Below are 15,004 nucleotides of genomic sequence, written 5' to 3' on the forward strand. Positions count from 1 at the left end.
ATTAATATAACAAACAATTTGACCCACATATTCGTCATATACATTGAAGAGAGTATAAAAACGGATTTGTGAAAATTTGTACTCCACTTTTTTCTAATTATTTTTTTACATATACATTTTTATTAGTTTTAACAATATCCAAAATTTAACTGCTTTTGTAATCACCGTACCCAAAAGTATCGAAAGCGCAACTAAAATTGCTACTGTAATCACTGAACAGTGGTTGCAAACTTCGAACTGATATTGGTACAGTGATCGAACAAAAGCACAGAACTTCTCTATAGCTACTGTTATCGATCGAAGTCACTGATATTTACAAAAATTGATCGCAGTTGCTATATGAGATTTTTCAATCACAGTGAAAAAATCACTGGTAGTGAAATATCGCTCATCACTAGTTCAGTGTTCGCAATGATAGCTGTCAGTTTTGCGGTGCGGTCACTCGCTAAGTTGAGGGATTTCAGCGCAACACTAGCATAGTGGCAACATTGAGTCACGTTCCCCCAGTTTTGCAATAACTGGAACTAGCTGTTGTTGTTCGTTGTATTTCAGTAATTCAGTTCAAACGAAACGAAACGATTCAACATCAAACAGAAATTTTTTAGTTGTGCGCTAGGAAGATCATTCTGGAAATAGCTCGGTGTATTTTGTCATTAGCAAGTATAATTGATTTGTTTTATAGTTAAGCGAACGACGGAACAAAGCAAAAGATACGCAAGCAACTTGACTTGCCTAAAATCAACCTGTTTAAAAAAAATCACTGTGGAGAACAACTGCGGTGCAAAAATGGCGAGGAAGTTGAAAGTGATTTGCGCATCGGTCACTATATTTGCAATTTTATTACTTACACAAAATTTCGGCGGCAGCGAAACAGAGAGCGCTTTGAACAACAATCGAAAATCTGGTAGTGGACGCACACCTAATAGTGCAGGACATGTGACCAAACCGAGCTATCCGACAAAAAGTGGCAGCAGTGCAGGTAACTCGCACACAGATATACCCAAATTGAGATGCCCAGGGTATAATTCGCAACCAAATCGCTCAGCTTCGGCTCCAGGAGGTGGCGCAACCAATACTCAACACATAGGATGGAATGTGCCGAAATCGCAAGGACCTCCAGCTCCCGCAACCAACGTGTATTCATCGCCTGCACATATGCCAGGTGGTTACTCTCCTTCGGCTGTAGTACCACCTAGTGCTGCACTTCCTCAAGGTTCTGTACCCAATCCACAACCGCCACAACAAACTTCGATAAAATCAGGATTTGGTAGGTTTATTAAATATTAAAAAAAACTGAATTCTAAATAGTTAAATATTAGATACTGGTTCGGTTACTGGCGCAATTGGTGAAGCAATCCTTGAACGCGTGCTTAGGCCAATACATACGCGTGTCGTATCAGCACAACCTGCCGCCGCTAAACTATCTGGCAGCAACGATGGCAAAATCATCATTATAAATAATGGTCCACCCGGTTCAGTGACTACAACAAATGCTAACCGTGGCACCGTCATCACAACAGGTGTCGTTGGCGACAACGTCACAACACCCATGCCTGGCCAATTACCCGCCGCTGCACCAGCTGGCCCCGCGGTATCCAATGTACCGCTTGCACCCGTGGGTAAAAATATCGCAGCACAACCAACACCAGCACCAGGTGCTGCACCCGCAGAAGGTGCTGCTGCTGCCGCTCCACAACCCGCTCCCGAACAGCCAGTGCGCATTAATGAAACCGATCCAAACGATAACACCAAGATGGTTGAAGTCGAGAAAACTGCCGGCTATCTAGCACCGCAACCACCACCAACAGCACCTGTAGCTGGTGCTGAAATGAACGGTACAGCGCCGGTTATGCCACCAGCTGGAAAGGGCAGTGCACCATTGGCACCAATTGGCCCAGTCACTGCAGCTTCACAACAATTGCAAGCAATTCCAACGCAAATACCTTTGTTGTCGGACAATACTTCAGCAAAAAACAAGTGGAGCAGTGGCATGGCTCAATTCGATGGCAACGGTGTTGTTGTCATTATTTGTTGCTTTTTTTGGGAATGCATTAAACCATAAATGGCATGAAAAAGCATAAAACGTGAAAAGACCGTAAAGTAAGCAGCTAAAAATAGTAAAAAAAAATCGATAATCTTAGTAAATTGTGACAACAACAAATTGGAATAAATGTTATGGAATTCACATACCTCTTTTTGTAACATATATTCTCTTACTTTTGCATAATGCTTCGAATCTGTAGAATCTCAGCATATTTTACAATGATTTTTTTAATCATTACGCGTTTACATATGGAGCATTCTCTGGAAAAAAAGCCACTTGAAAAAAAAAGTTCTTTATTTTCTTTGGCAATGATATATCTTATATTTAATCCCTTTTTGTTTTCCATTATTTTTTAATATTTCTTTAAATTTTTTTGAATTTTTCAAATTTTTACTTTTTTTTGTTTGTTTTTTTTTTTTGTTTTTGATTTTTTTTTAATTATTACGTAGATTAGATTCAAGTACGTGATAATTTTAAATAAAAAACAAAAGCAAAAAAAAAATTAAAAATTTGAAAAATACAAAAAAATTTAAAAAAATATTAAAAAAATAAAAAAAAAAAACAAAAAGGGATTAAATGTCTGCTACGTCCACGTCGTTAATCCTGGGTTACGCTAAATTCTGATAATAATAGTAAATCAATGATTTTTCATCACGTTCTGAGTTGGTTTTTTATTTGTAGCTCATACAAATATTGCTGTCCCAAAATTCCCTTTGGGGGGTAAAAAGGTGATGAAATAAGGAACATTTTAAGATATTTTCGAAAAAAAAATCAAAGGGGGCATAAATTGTTAAAAATTAAAAAAAATTCTTTTTTTGCTATGAAATATTAATTTTAAAAATTTTTACGATACACAGTTTTAAAGTTTGAGAAATTCTGTACAAAAAAAAGACCTAAAACCATATTTAGGTTTTACATGTACTATAAGATATATCATTGCCAAAGAAAATAAAGAACTTTTTTTTTCAAGTGGCTTTTTTTCCAGATAATGCCCCATATATCATATGATTCTCAATGTTGAAACAGATATGCAAGCTCGAAACTCGCGCCTTTTGCAATTTAAATTAGGGAATTTTTAAACCAAACAGCAGCAAGAGCGTTTGCGCAGTTTGGCCGCTCAGAACAATTTGTAATATTATAACAAATCAGTCTTCTTAGAAATGCAGCTAAAAATCAGATAGTTTTTGCCTTCATAAGCCATAAGGTTTAAAGCCATTTTAAATGTTAACTAAAAAGTGTTTATAATAAAAAAAATACTTCCGTGTTAAAAAATATTATGAATCCATAGATGTCTCTAGGGTCAAGCACTGGTTGATTAAATCGATTAAATCGTTTTATATCGATCTTGGACATTTGTGTTAACATTAACCCCACAAACTATTTGTAGAGATCTGTTTGCATCCCAAACTGATTCTCAACTGAAAATGTCACTTTTTGAGCCGAATTCTCGACATTTGCACGGAATACGCATGCTGCCAGAAAGAAGGTTTACTTTTGAGTAGCTAGCGACGGCCAATATTTTGAATAACAAAAAAAAATCTTAAACTAATCTAATAGTTATTTGCTAATTTGTTGTATAATGCACTTATCAAGTTAAACGAATTGATACAATTAATGCAATAGAATTAGCATGCAAGCACTCCACACGCTAACCGCAAAAACTTGTTTTATTTACTTAGTATTAAAATTATAAAAAAGTAGTCGGCAACTGTTATACGAAGAATCCGGTATGTACATACATACATACATACCTATGCACTTAGGTTTATTGTAATTATAACACCTTTCGATGGAAAAAAATGAATTTCAAGAAATTTGTAGCGTCATGTTAATTGTACTATGAGTTTATTCCACAAAATGCTTTACTCATTAAGGTATGAGTACAGCCTTTCATTAAAGCTGAAATTAATTAAACACGATACTGGAATAATGTAATATTATTCACCGAGGTGACAGTCGACGCCGTTGTTATGATATCATAATCGGGCTGATTACTCTCGGTTCGGGATGACTGGCGATTGGCAAAGAATGAATTGGAAAGTTTGCGCTCAACGCCATCAAACTACATATGGAACCGAAAGTGCGCAGATGAAAACTATCCGTCGGTGGTGACACATCGGCCGTGAAAGAATTTCTATTTGGTGTGCGTGCTGTTGTCAATGGCGCAGATGCGTTCGCAGCGCTAATGGCGCCGTCCACAACATCACCACTAACAACGCCACCACCACCATTTGTATCCTCTTCCGAACTACTACTATCATGGACATGTATGGTTAGCTTCTTGACTCGCACATTGCGCGTGGGCGTGCACATAACAAAAATTTGAATTTTCGAGCCCCACTTGTCTGCTTGATGGAATTTTGAATGTAAACAATCAACGCAGAGTTGTATGTGGAGTACGAAGTTCGTGCCAACCGCTTGAGAAAAAGTAGTAAAGCAAACAATTTACAATGTATAATGCCACAGCCCACGGGTAAATATAAACATTTGCTGTTAAGGTATATAGTATATAGAAATTAAAATCGTATTTATGCTTTAGTATCATTCTATGAACCTTTGCAAACTTTTGAATGTTTAAAAACACTACATGAGTAGAAGTATGTATTTTAAAGAAATAAGGAGTGTATAAACTATATTTAAATATTTCCCTCAACTAGATTCTTGACCCTTTTGTAAGTCTGACCAAATATACATATATACGTAAGCTGCTGTGTTCAAATTGTAGGTTAACAACTAAATAAACAAGTCGTAAGCAGCTTGTAGCTTAAGAGTAGCGCATAAATACATGGCAACTGGCTAACAGGTGCTTGATATTTCAATTTATACTTCCATACTTCTTATTATGCTATGTTTACTAAGCTTTTACTGACTTTGGAAAGCAAGCAATGAAGTCTCTTCTCAAATATGCAAAGCAAAATTTAGTATTCTATAATTGAAATAATAATTTGGACAGTTCATCAAAAGCTCACACTTCAAAATATTTTTTAAACATTCAAATTGTACAAGTCGGATTTAGTAACCACTCATTAAAAGCTTTAAATTTGTATTTTGTTCAACTCTATATTATATTCTTTATAGACTTCTAAGCAATAATATGTAAATTTAGTGCTTTTAGAGTTTGCAGAATCAATCAAATTCTACAAATATATCGATCGTTTACGGCCAGACAGTTCGGTGTCGTTTTCAAATGTAACGTTTTAGAAAGTAGTGATCTCATAGTAGCCCATCTCGACTCTCAGTTCATACCATTAAATTCCTCGACGATGAGTACTTTGACACTATCCGTTGGTGCTCTTGTTCATTCATATCGAAAGAATATGAGTCATAAATTTTCTAAACACTCAACAAAAACGGATTCCTCACTAAACAGCACTTCACCAAGCAACTTCTTCTATCTTCTTCTCTTCAGTAGTCATAATCTCATTAATTCCTTGTACGAATGCTAAATTATGTGCGAAGACACTTAACAATATTTAAATTGCGTCGGAACTTTTCGGAATGAGAGTATTTATATGCGAGAACTAAAGCAAAAGGCACACAACCGCATACTTGGTTAATATTTATAAGTGACAAGGAAAGCAATATTGTCGACAGTGACACAGCAGCGCCACCTACACCAACACTTATGGACTGCGTCAACTGCGAAGGCTTTTAAAGTTTATGAACTCATAAGCTGCTTGAAAATGTATGTGATTGCTAACAGATAAGGAGTATGTGTGTGCAAAGAAAGGAAGAGCTTGAAAAGAAAAAAGCATGCAGGTTGGCATGGAAGTGGTCTGACACATATGTTTAAAAAACCATTGAGTGTTAGGTCGTTGAGAGCGCGCTCGAAGCTCATACACACTCACAAAAAAATTTCCTTAATCCAAGCTTTGCCTTAGCGCAATTCAAAAAATGTAGCCTTCATACAGGCGCTTTGAATAAAAAGTCAAAGTTTGACATTCACATCAAGCCGCCCATCTCACCTAGACACCTGTCATGAGACCCGCCACGTTTAGATGCTTTCCTTCCGCTTAATAGAAAAAGAATAGCTCGTCGGAAACGACTTACAGCACTTGCCACAATGGCAGCAGCTCAAGCGGTTTGTGCAACAAGCAGCCGCTGAGTGACAGCGTTATTTTAAATTTTATTATACACCTACCTTTTTAGTTTTGTACGCATGTTTGCTTCCTCTTGTCGGCAACATATTGCTTTGCTAGCCCATCTGTAGACTGTAAATTTACTGAGCGCTCACTGCTTATTCACATGTGGCTGGGTTGACGTTAAGAGCTCGTTGTAGGCAGAGACATATTTGCTGGCAATTACTACAGTTCTGTTGTAGATGCTTGTCGGCGGTTGAGACGGTAGGAAATCCTAAGTTCCTAAAGCTCGATCTATAGTTAGGTTTTGTAAATCGGTACAAATGTTTCAATGATTGATTAGGATGGTGGTCTTGTCTCTTAAGAGAATAAGAGAGAAAGAGTGAGAAAGAGGGATAGAATATGAGAGAGATATAGAGTACGATCTTTAGAATAAACGATTCTTATCTAAGAATCTGCATTCGCATAACTTGTTACAAATTATTTAAATTCTGTTCTTTATGAACTTCTGGTGTACAAGCTGATATACCCTACCACAGACAGAAGTCGGTTTTTATGAAAGCTAATTAAATCTTAAAAAATTTGTCTCAGCGGTAGATTACCAAGATATTGAAGAATAAAAAAGTTATTCGGCATTCTTCAAACCCTAGATTTCGGTATCCGAAATTCATATATAAAAACGAAAAATTTGGGTTAGGATCGTTTCTCAAAAATTAGTTGAAAGCCAATTAGATAACATAGTCCCTCCTGGTGTTTTCTTACTGGGTATACTGCTGAATATTTTGAAGTGGCTCGGCATGCTTTTGACCCTGCCAACCTTTGAGATGTGTACTTGTACCCAAGAGTCAACCACTCCATGTCCAACACACAAGCAAACATTTCTATATTAACTGAATGTGGATTGAGCTTACATGGCGATACTACATACCCATCTAAGCGCTCTAATACATTCATATTCACATCAGGCGCCACACATCAATCAGCGCACGCTTCGTTGACTGGCTTAAGAAGCAACCATAGTGGTTGCCGTTACAAAACCTTAGAATTGAAAACGGCAAGAAATGAAAAGAAAACTGAAAAAATCATAGAAGTGAAAGAATATGAACACCCACTTGTGCAGCTAAGTGTCGGTGTAAGGCATCAGTGTGGGGAGCAGTAAAAAAATTGGTTTTTGAGTAAAAAGAAAATCGGCTCGGCACGTTTTTTGTGTAGGAATTCACTCAACTGCCTAATGTAAGCGCGCTAAATCGGCAGGTAGTAGTGGCTCAGCACAGCTAGCTTGCAATGCTTTTACGTTTGCTTCGTTCAGCCTTTGGCAAACCGTTGCATTAATGTGTTAAATTGTGTCATTAATTTACTTGTGTTTTTAGGCGCTTAGTACGTGTACTTTATTGGTAAAAGATTAAATGGTGTGTAGATGACACGTTGAAAGAGGCGATCGCTGAAGTGAAATAAAGTGAGTCAAGTAGTGCAACATTAAATGCCTGCGCAGTAAGAGGAAGTAGAAATACTAAAACAGAAGAAAAGTAGAAAAGGGCAATAGGAAGAGACTACCCCACACTTTCTCATGCATAGTTTTAGGCGGATATCAGGATATGCTCTTTCCTTTTATGTTCTCATAGCCTCTTTTTAATCATTTATTCTCTCTGTACCTACATAAGTATATAAAAAGCAGGCTTTGCATGACCAAGTCATTAAATGCCTGCCATAAATGAACGCATAATTACTGTAATGTCGTTACATACTTTTGGACGGATTTAATAATGTCAACGCAGTTGAAATATGTTCACCTTCTGTCGTTAGTAATTGAAAATTTTCGTGGAAATAAATTTATTTTTATTACCTACTAATTGTCTAATGATGCAGCGCTGATTTATTGCCTAATTTTAGGAGATGTCACTAATATATAAAAGTATAAACACAAATTTTATCCAAGAATGAAAGAAAGAAGAAAAAGATTTAAAGGAAAAACTTATTAATCTCCCATTTCCAAATGAAATAAATTTTTTGTTTAGAACTTTGTCTAAATTTCAATACAAGTTAATACATATTCGTTGATTATGAAGGCAACAGCTTCAGCACTTCTTCACAGTTCGATAATATGGAAGAGAAATGGCTAGTGAAGCCGGTGATGTGTCTTAAATTCGCATCAAGATCAGGCATCCTGAAGAATGACTACATCTTATTGACTAGTGACGGCATTCCATCTGGAATCGCAAAGGTCCAAAATCGGCCTATGTTTGGCTCATTTTTCTACCAGATTAACCTAACCTAATGCTTCTTTTCTTGCGAAGGTGTAGATAATGTCCAATTGAATTCCATTACTGGCTTTGTACTGAGCCTATCCCATTCCTATCCTATCCTATCCTACCCTATCTTATCCTATCCTATCCTATCCTATCCTATCCTATCCTATCCTATCCCATCCAATCCAATCCAATCTAATCCTATCTTATCCTATCCACACCGTAACTCAGCATGTTGAATTGTGGTTCCAAATTGTTAAATCGGCAAGCTCTTCAGGAATATCTTATAATAAAAGAAGTTATGAAACAGTGTTTAGAGCTATTAAAACTAGAAGGATGTGTTTGCGCTGAATTATAATCGAGTTCAAAATGCAATGCAACTCTGTGACAAAGAACGTATTTATAATTACATATACTTACCAACTTGTATAACAGCTGACCAATTATCGAATAGCCGGCAGTGTGAAGGGCGAAACTGGCTTCTCAATTAAAATTTCATTGATCAATTTATTTGGCTGTGCGAAAAAGCTATAAATAGGTTCCATATTTAAAGTTAAATGATTTCCTGCATTTATTATAAAATTTGAAGTTTTTCGTTTATCTAAATCCTTGCAATTTATTTGTATTTCCTTTCAATTCACACCTATTTAGACATTCAAAGATTCATCTTGTTTGACAGAGATTTAGTGTTTTATTTTTATTTAATGCTTTATTCTACATTTTCTCACTTGTAAATGTTTTACTCAACAAATTTGTCTTATCTTTATGTCATCAGCTCATCCCTTTTATATTCTTTCAGGATAAAAATAAATTATTCAACAAATCAATTCGGATTTTTTTTGTTATTGCAACAATTTCAAAATAAAATGCATCAGCGAAAAGCCTCCGAGCTTAGTGTTTTATCATACAGTTAGAATTTTTTTCCGCTTGCGAAAAGGTTGGCAATTATGTAAGTTCATAATTTATGTCAAAACAAATTTGTTGATGTACGCAAAGATTAGAGGGTAGTTGATGGAGTTGTAAAACAGAATGTGATTGTGTGAGAAAATATTTGGTATTTGTTTAGGCTTTGACTTTGAATATGACAAGAAATGATTTTATGGAAGTAAATTTGTTTCATTATTGTAATTTTTTATTTAATTCCACTCAAATTTTGTGTATAACTTTTAATTAAAACCGCATACTCTGAACTAATCATCATCACTCCCAAAATATGATCTCGAAAAAATCGCGACATCTATTAAAAGCTTTGTATTCATAAGCATATGAGATGACTTTTATATCAGTATTCCTTTTGTCAACTAGTCTCAAATTATAAATCAAAATTTAAGTTTTTATCTTATCTTCCCTGAAGTTTTAATTTTTAGTTAATTTTGTTTCCTATATACTACTTATACATATATACAGTACATACAAAAAGTCGAATTCTACTTGTTATACAGCCTAGACCCCTCTATTTATTTTAAACCACCTTTGAGAGAATGAATTGTTCAGCATATCTTTTCTTAGCTCTCCCCCACGTAGAATATCATAATATAATGAAAAGCAAAAAAAAATAATAATAACATATTCAAGAAAATAATGAAAACTCGCATAAGTTTTCCAGCTCACCGTTCACGCGTGGTATGTATTGTCAGCCTGTCTTTCTCAAACATCTTTTTAATACAATTCATAATATATGTGCGTATTGAACTGATGTCCCTTTAATTTTGCATACACGTCAAAAGCGGGGAAATATATTACGCATATGTATATGGGTATTTGTAAATGCGGCACGGTGTACGCGTGGGTAAAAAATTGCATATGACATGCAAGTGCAATCCAGCCAGCAGTACAGCAAGCGCGAGAAAAATGCGAAAAATAAGAAAAAATACAAAAGACAACACTTCCGTTTCCGTTGTTGCTTCCTTGCTGTTGTCGTTGCGCTATTATTGCGCTCACCTTACAAATCGTGAATTTTATTTAAGATTCTCACACTAACATTACTGTGGAATGTAGTATGGTGTTTTCGTGTTAGCGGTGGAGTCGGTGGCACGTTTCAATTTTTCCACGGCGGTATCCACCTACTTAAATTTTGGCATATTTATAAAAATATATTTTCATATATACATACATATTTACGCAGTGAAGGGCAACATATGTCACCATTACAACGTGCTATGTTTGCGTTATACAGCCTCAAAGTATGCTAACCGAATTGAAAGATGTCGAAAAATCACTCATTCTTGCCTAGTCACCGCTTCCATGTATGTCTATATACAATATTATATTATCTTCTTTAATTAATTCACCTGCATGTCACCTCATTTTCTATGTAAGGCATGAGACACGTAAAGTATACTATGAATAATTGACATAGAACGTGATTTTTACTGTGTACTTTTAGAATTTTTTCATCGTTGTCTCTAGCTTTTTAACTAATTATGTTATAGTTACTCCATATGGTCCGTAAATATGCATATATATTTCAATTTTCGAAGTATTATATTTATTCATTACATACTTTTAGGTGAATAACCTATTACACATATTACACATGTTACACATATCTTAAAACATCAGGAATAAATTTTTGAATTCAAAATATTGAATAATCAGAGAACATAGAGTACTAACATGTTAATGTATCTTTCAAATAGTCTTTTAAAGTTCTGTGGTCTCCTCATACCCATAAAATCCTTGCACAAAAGACCTTATCAACAATTGTCTACAGGCGATTGCGCACATCCGCTTTCACAGATGGTATAAAACAACCGCCACTAATACATGGATTATGGCTTTACTTTACCATTTGTCTTTAATTAAATTGTCATGAAATCTCGATTTCAATTTGCTATAAAAAATGTAACGAGCATTGAAATAGTTAGACATGCATACATACATACATACTTTTGCGAAGCAATTTGGTTGTGCGACGGTTACTCAACTTCCTCGGCCAACTGCATGCATTAGTCGCCACAGACGCCATTTGTCAGCCAACGTCAGCTCTACTGGGAGAGCCATCTTGCGAATATTTAGGTCAATGCGAATACGAATGCGAAGGGGGGAGTGGGTGGAAAATTCGTTTAACTTTACTACATACATAGTTGTAGATATGTATAAAAAGGGTGTCGCATATGGCTGAGTCAGAATTCGTTCTCCAAATCTTTAATTTGATGTTGTCAGCCATCCCTCGGGTAGTCCTTCATTCATCGCGTCTTCCTTTATCTTTCTGATTGTTGCCATAATATTCGCTAGTCGTCTGAAAAATCGATTAAAACTACGACTCTTATTGTAACTCGATTGGATCTAGTCGTCTTGGGCCCCACAAAACTTGAAAGCTTTACTTCAAGGATCCGAACCTTAACAGCTCATAAGCTCCATATTGAAATTCAATGAGAATTAGCTATAGTCCGTAATCCACCGTCTAATATGTAATGCACAATTAATTTTTTGGACGGACGGTCTTTTCGACCCACGAGAGTTCATTGGACTTACTTGATAGCTTTGCTAGTAAATGGGTTATATTTACCATAAAACATTGAGTAAGAAACTAGAAACTAGAGATAAGTTCAAAGATGCCGATATCATCCAGCACCAAACGTAACTCCCTATATCTTCATGTACTCTTTAGTATTCATTTCTACCCAACTGAGTTGGCAGTTGCTGGTTCCGACTTTCTAATGAGATTGTTGTTGCTTGTTAGCTACTGATGACCGCCGCAAACATCAGTTTCTGCAGCAATGCTGATCCAATTATTATGTAAAATTATCAACGGCTATGATGATAGCAGTAAAGGCAAAGCCATTGCATACGGACTCTTCTGCCATATCAACGCAGTTCGTGGACTCACACATGTACAGACTCATATAGAAATACATATAGTGGACTATATGTCCATGCGAGCTAGTTTTTATTGCTTTTTACCCCAAATGGTTGTTCTCTCGGTTAGCTTCTGGTCGCCAACGTGCAATCATATTGCCGGCCTGGTCGGTTTATTGGCTGGTTGGTTGTTGGGTTGGTGGTTTGTTTGATAGCTGCACGCTCAAATGACTGGCTATAGCGTCGCGTGGTAATTTGTGCACAAATTACTGTGGTTGATGTGTATTCACAAGCCGCATTCATTGTGTTGGCTTGCTGCAAACATTCCTGTAGTTAGTGTTGTTCAGCTCGAGCCGCGGCACAATTACCCCGGCCGACTTAGCGGCTTGTTAACAACCTTGTAAAACGTTAACTTTAACTACCGTACGCAATGAATGCAAGCGTTGGTGATGAAGACTGTCCACATCTACTTCTAGCCAGCCTGCAGCGTCTATAAGCCCGTGCATATTGTCAGCGTTCACACCACTTCTCATAGCCATTACAAACCGCACATTGTTTCTTCTTCGTCTCGTATGTCTGTATATGTTCTTCTGGCTGTTGCATAGTATTTACTGCAGTTTAGTTGTATATGGTGGTTGCATTACTAAATGCTGGCTATAAATTACATTACAGCGCCATAAGATTGCTGGGCCATCATAACCGTCGCTTAATGTTTTGTAGCGTTTGCTGATTTGATTGTGGAGCGTTTATTACGCTTGAGCTTCGAGCAAATTGCTTGGCGAATGCGGTTGGCGAATGCGGTTACTGTTGAATGCGGTTGTTGAAGGAAGCAATAAAATTAGGTTAGATCCAGACTCCAAGATCTGATTCTGGATTAGACGATTAAAAACAAAGACGGTACTAAATGATTGAAACTCTCTTTCTCTCATTTGTCCAGACTCCATCGTCCATCCATCAGTATATTCATTTATCCGACAGTTCACTTTGCCATACGAAAGTATATGCAGTCATCAATCCGTTAGTAAACTCGTTCGATAACAGTTCGAGCTTCAAACCATCGCTGCATTAATAAACCGAACTTTTGAACATACTCTTCAAGCTGATCTTTGTTAATTATTGCATCCATTCGGACTTCGATTAATCCAATCGCCTTCAGCAAAATCTGGCAACACGTCAAACTGTGAAGTTTAATTTTTCCTCGGTTCTTGAATTTGTGCTTAAATTTATTAATATAATTGAAGAAAGTTTTACTTTTAATAAGTGTAATCTAAAGCTAAGTATTTGTGCTAATTTGCTTTTGTGTTATATTTAAATTTTAATTGTATTTTAACTATTTTCTTAAATTCTGGTGCCGAGTCTTTTAAATCATTTGTTGTTGTTATCAATTATCAATTTTATTTCCTACTTTGCAATTGTTTGTGCCGCTTTTAAGTGCATACGAATTTGTATTAATAAATGTTCTATTTATCTAACTTTATCTTATATTCCGCCTCAATCGGACTTATCTGTATATACGCAGCATGCTTCTTTAATAAATAATGTTTTTTCAATTGCTAAGAATACTGATTACATAATTGTTCTAGGCGATTTCAATTTACCGTATGTATCTTGGAAATCTGTTGACGATTACATTACCCCTTTTTGCACTCGTTTAAGCTTTAATGAGTTTTTGGAAGAAATGTCTGGGATGGGTCTTACCAAATTAACTTAATTCCGAACAAGTTTGGTAAATTCTTAGATTTGGTCTATGTTGATAATTCTTCAACAGTTTCTGTGGTCCGATCTGATCCTTTAGTTTTGCCAGAGGACTCTTATCACCCTGCCTTGGAAATTAATATCGAAATCATAGACGAATTACTTGTATGCAACAAACAGGACCTTTGTTCTCGGTTCAACTTTGCGAAAGCTAACTTCAAAAAGATTAATTGTGAACTTTCTAAATTGACTTGGCCTGATTCTAGTGGTAATATTGAATTAAATGTATCACATTTTAATGAAACAATTTATAATATTTTTGAAAGATTTGTTCCGAAATGTTTTATTATCAAAAGAAAATGTTCAAATTTGTGGTATTCGAATGAGCTATGTAAATTAAAAAATAAAAAAGCTCGTGCTTTTAAACTTTATAAAAGAACTGGAGCTCTTGTTGACTATTTAAAATATTCTAAATTGCGTCGTCAGTTTGAGGAACTTAACAAAAAATGTTATAAAAACTACATAATCAAAGTAAAAAATAATATTATTCGTAATCCGAAATTGTTTTATGGTTTCGTTAACTCCAAACGCAGGATTTCAAATTTTCCGTCCGCGATGAAATATAAATCAACAATGTCATGTGACAATTATATTATTTCTAATATGTTTGCAGAATTCTTCAAATCCAATTATTGTTCAAACTACCCTATGAATGTGCCATATCATCAAGTGTTATGTCCGAGTACTGTAATTAATACACCAATTATTTCTGAAACAGATGTCTTAAATTATTTAGTTACGTTAAAAAATTCGTTTAAATATGGCCCTGATATGATTCCCTCAAGCTTTCTTAAAAATTGCGCAAAATATATCTATCTGCCCTTAACTAAGCTTTTTAACCTATCCCTTAAACAAGGTATTTTTCCGTCAATGTGGAAAAACTCTTTTATATTACCTTTGCATAAAAGTGGAGTTAGATCATCTGTTGAGAACTATAGGGGGATAGCTAAAATGTCAGCTATACCCAAACTTTTTGAAGCTATTGTCACTGACCAAATAACTTTCTTAGTCTCTCCTTTAATTTCATTCTCTCAGCATGGATTTTGTAAAGGGAAATCTACAGTAACTAACTTGCTTGA

The 15,004-nt window shown here is 35.6% G+C and overlaps 1 protein-coding gene across 1 annotated transcript; it reads left to right on the top strand.

Moving 5' to 3' along the window:
- The first annotated feature begins 219 nt into the window (after nucleotides 1–219).
- Nucleotides 220–2,062, top strand: LOC128921937 (uncharacterized). The gene is made up of 2 exons (XM_054230985.1): nucleotides 220–1,267; nucleotides 1,320–2,062. Exons 1-2 carry the CDS (start codon nucleotides 787–789, stop codon nucleotides 2,060–2,062), a joined length of 1,224 nt encoding a protein of 407 aa, XP_054086960.1. The 5' UTR covers nucleotides 220–786.
- Nucleotides 2,063–15,004: the final 12,942 nt, after the last annotated feature.

The sequence above is a fragment of the Zeugodacus cucurbitae genome, chromosome 5 (genome assembly GCF_028554725.1).
Source record: "Zeugodacus cucurbitae isolate PBARC_wt_2022May chromosome 5, idZeuCucr1.2, whole genome shotgun sequence".
NCBI lineage: Eukaryota > Metazoa > Arthropoda > Insecta > Diptera > Tephritidae > Zeugodacus > Zeugodacus cucurbitae.

Coding starts and splice junctions, on each gene's coding strand:
- LOC128921937 (XM_054230985.1), top strand. CDS start 787: ATGGCGAGGAAGTTGAAAGTGATTTGCGCATCGGTCACTATATTTGCA. Junction 1,268..1,319: donor TTCGATAAAATCAGGATTTG/GTAGGTTTATTA, acceptor GTTAAATATTAG/ATACTGGTTCGGTTACTGGC.